The 10,598-nt window shown below is 33.2% G+C and overlaps 1 protein-coding gene across 3 annotated transcripts in view; it reads left to right on the forward strand.

Annotated features, from left to right (window-relative positions):
• The window catches only part of STX17 (syntaxin 17), a 71,941-nt gene that overhangs the window by 21,071 nt on the left and 40,272 nt on the right, over positions 1-10,598 (forward strand). For all 3 annotated transcript variants that reach the window (XM_005683916.2, XM_018052242.1, XM_018052241.1), the window contains exon 3: positions 1,193-1,258. In XM_005683916.2, coding sequence (XP_005683973.1) covers positions 1,193-1,258 — 66 coding nt within the window. The remainder of the gene's footprint in view (positions 1-1,192; positions 1,259-10,598) is intronic.

The following is a 10,598-nucleotide window of genomic DNA, read 5'->3' on the forward strand; positions in this document are numbered from 1 at the left end:
ATAAATTTTAAAGTGACTTGTTTTCAGATATGTATTTTTGGCTTCCATTCCCTTCTTTTTATTAATATAACACTATCTAAATGAACATTTATACAGAATCTGCTGGCATCATTCAATTTTTATTAGAAGTGAAAGTAGTAAATTTTCAATTTATTTGATTGGGTAGTGGTTTTAAGTTTATGTTTGGCAAATATATTTTCAATATAGTCTAGTTATTTTTAAGCTTAATAGCTATTATTCTTAGATGATGTAAAAAAAATTCAGGAGTTATCAAGAGTTTCCTTTTTTTGCTGTGTTGTTAACAATAGAGAATATAAAAATACCCTTGAAAAAATTTTAATGCTCTACTTTTATAATCTATTAGGCCTTCTATGTATATATGGGACATTTTCATGTTTATGTACTTTCAGAATATTTCTAGGATGATTTTGTGTGTGTGTGTATGTGGGTGGTATACCAAAAATATGTTTAATGTTATTATTCACATCTACTGACATCTTAGTTGTTTGGATTTTTAAAATTTCAACCAAAAATAATATGTGATGTTTGACATTGTTTATATTTTGTGTAAATATTGTCATGTTACCACATTTTGCTATGGTTCTTCTCAAATGAAAAATTTTCCATTATGCTCAATAAGTTTCTTAGATGAAACTCTGAAAGCTAAACATAATCTAGGTGAAAAGCTAAAATATATAAAATGTTCATTCTCATTTTTACATACTTTCTAGTCTGTGATATCAATGTTCCTTCTTCTCAAATGAGATTTTAGTTTTCAGTAGTTGACTCTCTCATTAACAGACATTTCAAAATCTTCATGTATAGGAAGAATATCTGATGAATGCTGTTAATCTTTTCATTTTCCACATTCTTTTACATTCTCAATCTTTATTTTTTTTCACCTCCAAGGAGTATGCATTATTGACAAAATACATACTCTTTTTCAGTAAAAGAAAGTAAATAGTATTTAGTGGTTTTTATTTGTTTTACCGTTTGCCAGAATTTTGTGTGTAATGTTTTTGAAAACTTCCTACCTGTAGGTCTTTGGACAGTTAATTCCCACTACTAAGTCGGTAAGTTTTTTAGCTTGCATGTTTAAGTTTCGGTGGATGAGTGGGGATTTTTGTGGTAAACTGGGAATAATCACTTAGTGATTTAAAAAATTCAGTACCTTTCCTTTTCTTTTGTATAGTATCAGAGGTGCAGAGTATGGGACAAGTTGCATGAAGAGCATATCAATGCAGGACGTACAGTTCAGGTACGGCTATTTTATTGTTTCAGGTAAATTGATATGAAAAAGACAGTCTGTAGCTGAATCCTTTTATTGTATTTGTAACTATTTCCTTAAAGATGCATTTTTAGCAGAAATTATTGAATCAGATGTCAGTCATCTTTTTAAGGTTTTGAATAATGTTATCAAAATTTTCTCCAGAAATGATATAAATGATTGTTTTGGCCATTTTTTTGTGTTTGTTGTAGCTAATGTTTTATTTTTTTATTATGTAAATTTAAATGATATATTAACTTACACTTTCACTATGAATCCATTTTACAACATTAATACTATTCATTCCTCAAATTTTTGCTAATTAGTAGGTTAAAATAATGCTGCTTTGTTGTTTTAATCTGGACTTTTTCTTTCATTGCTTTGAAAGGTGAAACTTTTTATATGTACCTTGGATAGTAAATTTTTTTTTAATGAATTGTCTGTTCACGTCCCTTGCATATATTATGTTGTTGTCTTCTGTCAGAATTCCTTATAATTTTAAGATAATTGATCTTCTTTTTATAAGACTGATGCAGTAATATAGTGTTGTAAATATTATTTGCCAGTTATTGGCTTTTTGATAAATGTTAATTATTTTAAATTAATTTTTGAAATTCATATGTTTACATAGTTAAAAGTCAAGTAAAAAGACATAGCACCTACCCTTCTACATCTCCAGGTCCTTCTTTTAAGAAACTACTTTTAATCCTTTTGGCCATGTTCCCTGGTATTTAACTCTTTATTCCTAAATACCATGTGTAGACTGTTATTTCTTAATCAGGTTTAGACATAGCCTCTTCACTTCTTGCTATATGAGGTGCAGATCTAGCTTTCAACCCTACTCTCCTATTTTCTTCCCCATATTTATATTATTATAATTTTTGGTTAAATGAGTGATTGATATCTCATTGTTTTGATTATAAAGACATTGTTTCTTGCTAAGCCAAATAGTGATAAACAGTACAGACTTTTGCTTTGTTTTAATCTAATGACTTTTAGAATGTATTCAGTGTTTATTTTTAATTGAAATATAGTTGATATATGGTATTATATGTTATAGGTATATAACATAGTGATTCACAATTTTTAAAGGTTATATTCCATTTATAGTTATTATAAAATATTGGCTATATTCCCTGTATTGTACAAGGATATATTTATCCTTGTAGCTTATCTATTTTCTACGAAGTAGATTGTATCTCTTAGTTGCCTACTCCTATCTTGCCCCACCTCCTTTCCCTGTCCTTAATGGTAATCATCAATTTGTTCTCTATATCTGTGAGTCTGCTTAGGTCTTCTGCACATTTTTTAGTTGGATTGTTTGTTGTTTTTGCTGTTGAGATATACAAGTTGTTTATATACTTTGGGTATAAACCTCTTATTGGTCACATCATTAGCACACATTTTCTCCCATCCAGTATGTTGTCTTTTTGTTTTGCTGGTGGTTTCTTTTGCTGTGCAAAAGCTTTTAAGTTTGATTAGGTCCCATTTGTTTATTTTTGCTTCTATTTCCTTTTCTTTAGGAGACAGATCCAAAAGAAATATTGCTAAGATTTATGTCAGAGTGTTCTGCCTGTGTTTTCTTCTAGAAGCTTTATGGTTTCTGGTCTTACATTTAAGTCTTTAATCCATTTTGAGTTTATTTTTGTATATGGTTTTAGGGAATTTTCTAATTGCATTCTTTTATATGTAACTGTCCTGCCTCTACTTACTGAAGAGACGACTTTTTTCCATCGTATATTCTAGCCTCTTGTTGTAGACTTATTGACCATGAGTAGGTGGATTTATTTCTCAGCGCTCTATTCTGTGCCACTATCTATGTGTCTGTTTTTGTGCCAACACCATACTGTTTTGATTACTGTAGCTTTGTAGTATAGTCAGAAGTCAGGGAGCATGATTCCTCTAGCTCTGTTCTTTCTCAAGATTGTTTTGGCCATTTAGGATCTTTTTTGTTTCCATACAAACTTAAAAATTATTTGTTCTAGTACTGTGAAAAATGCCCTTAGCATATTGGTAGGGTTTGCATTGAATATATAGATTTCTTTGGGGAGTATGGTCATTTTAAGAATATTAACTCTTCCAATCCATGTACATGGTATATCTTTCTGTCTGTTTGTGTCATCTTCATTTCTTTCATTAGTGTTTTATAGTGTTCTAGGTATGGGTCTTTTACCTCCTTAGGTAGGTTTATTCCTAGATATTTTATTCTTTTTGATGCAGTGGTGAATGGATTATTTACTTAATTACTCTTTCTGATTACTTTGTTGTTAGTATATAGAAATGCAACAGATTTCTGTATATTAATTTTGCATCCTGCAAATTTACCGAATTCATTGAGCTCTAGTAGTTTGCTGGTGGTATGTTTAGGATTTTCTAAGTATCATGTCACCTGCAAACAGTGACAGTTTTACTACTTTCTTTTCAGTTTGGATTCCTTTTATTTCTTTTTCTCATCTGATTGCTGTGGCTGGAACTTCCAATACTATGTTGAATAAAAGTGCTAAGAGTGGACATTCTTGTCTTGTTTCTGACCTTAGAGGAAATACTTTGTCCTTTTATTGTTAAGTATGATGTTAACTGTCCTTTTGCTTCTTTTGGAGTTAATAATCTTTTCATTTAAAAAAATTTCCTGTTTTTTGTATATTTTTAGTTAATTTTTTTTATGTTTGTTGTAGCTAATGTTTTATTTTTTTATTATTTAAATTTTTATTTTTACTTTATTTTACTTTACAATACTGTATTGGGTTTGCCATACATTGACATGAATCCACCACGGGTGTACATGAGTTCCCAAACATGAACCCCCCTCCCACCTCCCACCCCATATCATCTTGCTCCACATCTCTGCCACAATGCTGTCAATATTTTTCATATGCTCAAATATGTCACTTCAATTCTCTATCGTAAAGACTCTCTCCTGAAACCCTTCTTCTGCCATTTCCAATCTGAACTCATTTTCTAGGTTTGTTGCACAGCTGTTGTTCTGGGACTTCCCTCAGTTGTTCCCGTGTTGGGTTCCTGTTTTTTCTGGGTATCACGTCTTCCTCATTTTTGGCTTACTCCATTGTTCTGTTGGAATATATCTTTCAATAGCTCTCAAATAATGGTACCTTAGAGGTAAAATTTTAATTTATTATGTGTCTGATAAATACTGTTATTCTCCCCTCACATGTGATTGCTAATTTCAGTAGGTATAGAATTCTCTTTCAGTTTTGAAGGCTTTCTAATTTACTGTTGCTCTTAAAAAGTAAATATCATCTAGTTTCCCATTCTTTGTGTAGGACCAAGTTTTTTTCCTTTTGGGAACTCTGAAATTTGATAATGTGATATGCTTTGTATTGGACACTTTCAATTTAAATACTCATGATTTTAGTTCTGTGAATTTTTCTTTCCTTTTCATAAAATATATTTTTTAAAAATTTTTTACTTATTTTTGGCTGCACTGGGTCTTCATTGCTGCTCTAGGACTTTCTCTAGTTATGGTAATCAGGGGCTACTCTAGTTGCACTGTGTTGGTTTCTTGTTGCAGTGGCTTCTCTTGTTTTGGAGCATGGGGTTAGGGCATGCAGGCTTCAGTTGTTGCAGCTTGTGGGCTCTAGAGTGCAGGTTCAGTATTTGTGGTGCATGGGCTTAGTTGTCTCACAGCATGTGTGATCTTTCTGGATCAGGGATTAAACCTGTGTTCCCTGCATTGGCAGGTGGATTCTTAACCACTGGACCACCAAGGAAGCCCCTGGGAATTTTTCTTACTTATTGATTATTTATTCCTCTGTGTTTTCTTTTGTCCTCTCTTTTAAAACTATCCTTTTACCACAAGGGTCAGCAAACTATAGCTCACAGGCCAAATCTTGCCTGCTGTGGGCCCCATTTGTTTATATACTATCTTTGACTGTTTTCATACTACAACAGCAGAATTGAATGGTTGCATCAAGAGATCATATGGCTGGCAAAGCCTAAACTATTTACTGTCCAGTCCTTTGCAGAAAAAGTTTGCTGATCTCTATTCAGTTGAATGGAAGACTCTTGGATTGCTTTTCTAATTTTCTATTCTCTTTGCTGAGAGATTTCCTCAGCTTTATTTTCAATTCTTTCTACTGAATTCTTTGTTTCTACTATTATGACATTTATTTCCCAAGAACTTTTTCTTATTATTTTTTATAGCATTTTACCTTTGGAAATAACAATTCTTTCTGCTTTTCTGAGACATTAAAGAGCTTATTGCTTGTCTCCTGGTGGACTTCACTTAAATTTTCTTTGATAGGCTGGCATTTTCCTTGGAGCAACCTCCAAGTATCAGTGTCTGGAGGTTGTTGTGGTTTAGTTTTCTGAAGAAGAATCCTTGTTTTCCTCCTAGGGTAAGTATGCACTTATTTCCTAATTACAGAAGCAGCGTAGGTGAATTCTGCTGTGCTTCCATTGTTCAGTCATGTGAGTCCTGCCCCCTCTCTATTTTAGCCCTGTGCCAAATGTTTCTGAATTTGAAGTCTCACCAAAAAAGGCATCTTTAGTCCTCTTACATTTCAAGAAAGGTTACTATGGCTGCAGTATACTCAGTAGATTGGGATAGAATATAATCAGTGCAAGAGATTATTTAGGAGTGGTTACAGAAATGGTGAAGGTATAGAAAAAAAGATTGATTTGAGACTTAGGTGGAAATTTGACTTGCCTTTCATATATATGTATTTTATCAGTATTTCTTGTTGCCTGGATTATAGCCCTAATATCAGTGACTATGTCTCCACTAATTGTATATCTCAGAATGCCAGCTGCTCAGCAAGATTCAGAGTTTATGGAATGGTACTGTGCATGTTAATGTCAATGAGATTATTATGACTTTTGTTTCTTACCATCTTCACTGTTAAACATGTTATTGAAAATCACTTATGACTTTCTTGAGACAGTGGTAGGGTCAAAGTGTTTGTTTAGTGATTTTTTAAAACTATATGTGTATATTTACATTATTGATCTCCATCTGGCATAGAAGTTTTATGTGTACCATTAAAATAATGAGATTGAAACTGTTTTTAGATGTAGGTATTGGCTTAGTTTTATTCGTATATGCCTTGAATTTTTTGTATAGGCTTGTTCTTTGCTAGTTTGTGTAAAACATTTTTAGATAAACAATTTCATGAACAGTTACTATGAATTTTCAAGATTTATCATTATTAGATTTGTACAGTAAGAACTGTCCTTTTACTTTTGTTACAATGTCTTTGTTGAAAAGGAGCTCTTAATTTAAATGTGTCAGTCTTTATTTATCAGTCTTTTCCCTTGTGGTTCATGCTTTTGCTGTCTTGTTCAGGGAATGTTCTGTGTCCTAAGATCAAGAAGATATTTCCCTATATTTTCTATTGAATATTTTAAATATTTTGCTTTTAACGTTTAAGTTGTTAATCCACCTGGTATGAGGTAGGTATAAGTAAAATATTATCCCATTTGGAAAAACAGTTGTCTTTCATTATTAACAGATTTCTGCAGTGTTACTTACATATTGCAGTTCCATATATGCATGAGTCTGTCTCTGGGCTTTCTCTTCTATTTGTCTATTTCTCCATCAAAGTCCACACTATGTTAAGACAGCCTTCTTATAAGGCTTGATATCTAGTAGGACAATACGGTTACCTTATTTTTCCTTCCCAGGAGTGTTTTGGCTATACTTGGCCATTTGGTAATCCATATAAAATTTGGGATCTGCTTTTTAAAGTTTATACACAATCTTGTTGGAAATATGGGAATCACATTAGATTTGTTCATCTATTTAGAGAAAATTGACATATTTACAATGTCCAGTTTTCCTACCTATGAATATATGATATTCTTGCACTTGTTTACAACTTCTTTATTATATGTGTATCATTATAGTTTTATGCATAAGATTGTGGTAGATTGTACAATCTATCAAGATATCTACCAAGGTTTTTATCATCCTACATGGTCTTCTACAATATGACCTTGTTACTCCCCGCCAACAGGTAGAGTCTCATTCCCCTCCCTTTGAATCTGAGCTGAGGCAGAAGTAATGCCACTAGACCTCTGAGGCTAGGTTAGAAAAAGCCAAATAGCTCCCAGTGGTTCTCTGAGGATGCTTGCACTGGAGGAAATTAGCCATATGCGAAACATCCAAATATCTGAAGATCTCCATGCAGGAGATATCCACAGCCACAACTGAGCTCTTAGGAATTTCCAGCCTCAAGTGCTAGCCACATGAATGAACCATCTTGGACATCAGTGCAGTTGAGCCTTCAAATGAATACAACTTCAGCCAGTGCCTGACTTAATTACATGAGTGACCCCAGGGAAGAACTCTTCAGCTGATTTCTTCAATGTCTGGTCTGCAAAGTCATTAGCAAAATTAAGTGGTGGTTTTAGGCAGGAGGAATTTGGAGGAATTTGTTGTGCAGCAACAAATGACTGGAATACAGGACTTACACTTAATTTTGTCTATTTCAATCTACTTCATTAATTTGTTCTTAAATACTTTATTGTTTTAGGATGTGTCTTTGTGTTTGAGGAAGGTGTGAAACATTGTCCTTTTAAATTATGTTTTCTAACTTTTGGTGGTATATATAGAAATATAGTTAATTTTCATAGATAGATCTTATGGCCAATTATATTAAATAATAATTCAAAGCTTTAGGAAAAGAAGTATCATAAGTCAGTATGTGACTAATTGTCAAATATATTCTGGAGACCAGTAAGCGATAGAATGTCAGCTATTTGGATGCTGGATAAGGGCAATATTATTCTCCTTTTTCGGATTAAAGAAGGCTGGAGAACAGAGAAACTGGTGTTCGTCTAAAGCACCAGACTGTCATAAGTTGAAGGACAGGGGAATTATTTTTAATATTAACTCAGGTAGATAGACTAATCCAGGAGTATTCTCAGGAATACTGCACTTAATACATAGACAGTAGGTCTTTGTTAGATATTTGTTGAGTAAATGAATGGAGGCCCTTTTCTCCTTTGGTTTTTATTCCTTTTGGTGGTTCATGTAATATATTTTAAGCTATGTGTAATCTTTTTGGTGCCTTTTGATATTGAAATATGTGTAAAGTCATTAACTACTATTAATACCTTAATGTAATAGTTAGGTAATACAAGCAAGGGATAGTCCAGATTTATTTTAATTAAATAGTTATGGCTTTGGGGTCCTTAATAATAAATTGTATGACATCTAGAATGTGTTTACTCTAAGTTGTTTAAATGTTTCCCAGTGGACTTGTGCTTTATGTTTGTAAAGAAATCAGATTAATTATTATGATACCAAATGTTTTCTGCTGTGTACAATTTGCTCTCAAAATTACATGTTGTAAAAACACATTAGAAATCCTTAAATCAATATTTAACAAAGGCAAATATATGCATAGCCTCTCTTGTTTTAATCATTATATACATAATTAGCCATTTTTCAGAATTTTAATTAACTCAGAATGATTACTTTTTATAATTATCAGAATAGATAAGTATACATTTAAATATATCTTTTAATCTATAGACAGAAATTTCAGGATATTTCTGGAAGAAGGGAAAAAGCCATAACTAGTTACTAAATTTAGATGCAGAACTAGAAAGAAAGAGATGTCACCTTTACTTTACTGAAAATTTGGCCATAGTTTGCAGTTTACTACTACTTGCTTACTGCAAAATGTTTTAATTACTGAGTTGGTATACTTTAAAAAAAAACTTATTTCCTTGATTATAGTACCATTTATCAAACTTGATAGTTTTGCATATTTTCAGAACTTGGCATACTATTGTTTATTTTCAGGAGATTATTGGGAGAACCTGATTATTAGGAGAACAGAAACACTTGAACATTGACTATGTCCTAGATACTATTCCAGGGCTTCTCTGGTGGCTCAGCAGTAAAGAATCCGTCTGTAATGCAGGAGACGCAGGTTCGATCCCTAGGTTGGAAAGATCCCTTGGAGAAGGAAATGGCAACTCACTCCAGTATTCTTGCCTGGGAAATCCCATGGACAGAGGAGCCTGGCGGGCTACAGTCCATGCAGTTACAAGACATGACTTAGCCACTAAACCACCACCACAGATACTATTCAAGCCACTGGAGATACAGCTGTGAGCAAAACAGAAGAAAATTCTTTTCTCATTAAACTTATATGTTGGGGGTAGGAATGAAGAAAACAGACATATTTTTAAAATAAATATTTAGATGATTTATAAGTACCTTGAAGTAAAAGCAAAAGCTGGTTAAAAGGAACAAAGAATTGCTGGAGATGATGAGTGTTCTTTTGTATAAAGGATGGTTGTGGGAGGTTTCTAATGACATTTGAGCTGAGACCTGGAGGAAGTAAAGGCATAAGGGAAACCCAATGTGAAGACTCTGAGGTGAGAAGATGTGTGGCATATTCAGGGAGTAATAAGGAGGTTAGTGTGGTTGATGTGAGCCCAAGAGATGAGGTCAGAGAGATCAGCTGTCTCTAATTAGGGAAGGCCTTGCAGGATGTGGTAACTTAAAGTTTTGAGCATATGATAATGTGATACGATTTAAAAGAGCACCTTGCCTATTATGAGAAGGATAGATTCTGTGGGAGCAAGGATTGAAGCAAGAATGCCAGATAGGTGGCTAATTTAATAATCAGGGTACTATGGGTCTGCTTTTTAGCAGAAATACTCATGTATAGACAATTTGTGTAGAATGTCAGAGGCCTGGTATGTTAATTTGTACATACTTTCTGTAACCCTGGGAAAGGTTCTGGACTTATAAGCTTGACAGAGGAATAAGGGACTATCTTAATAACAAATTTAACATTGACATACCATTTTGAGAAGTTACACACACTTCAAATATACAAAAATGTAGGAAAGGAAATAACGAAAATATAGCATTTATGTACTCATCACTTAACTTTGTCAACTCTTAACATTTTGCCCAATTTCTTCCCATTTTTTTTGGAAAGAAAAATTTAGAAATACCACTGAAGTCAGTTGTGTACCCTTCCTTGATTCCATTTACTTTGTTCCTGTCTGCATCTGAAGGAAATCTTTTCCCTTGTTTTAAGTATTTGCCATTTTTCTGCATATAACTGTATATAAATACCTGGAGAAGGAAATGGCAACCCGCTCCAGTATTCTTGCCTGGAAAAATCCCATGGACAGAGGAGCCTGGAGGGCTGCAGTCCATGGGGTTACAGAGAGTTGGACACAACTGAGCACTTGTCAGCAGCATATATAAATAATATATGATATTGTTTTTGCTTTTGTTTCTGCCTTTTTTCCCAAACAGCTTTCTTGAGGTATAATTGACATTTGATAAAGTATACAATTTGATAAGTTTTGATATATGTACACACCGTGAGACCATCACCGC

Source organism: Capra hircus, chromosome 8 (genome assembly GCF_001704415.2).
Source record: "Capra hircus breed San Clemente chromosome 8, ASM170441v1, whole genome shotgun sequence".
NCBI lineage: Eukaryota > Metazoa > Chordata > Mammalia > Artiodactyla > Bovidae > Capra > Capra hircus.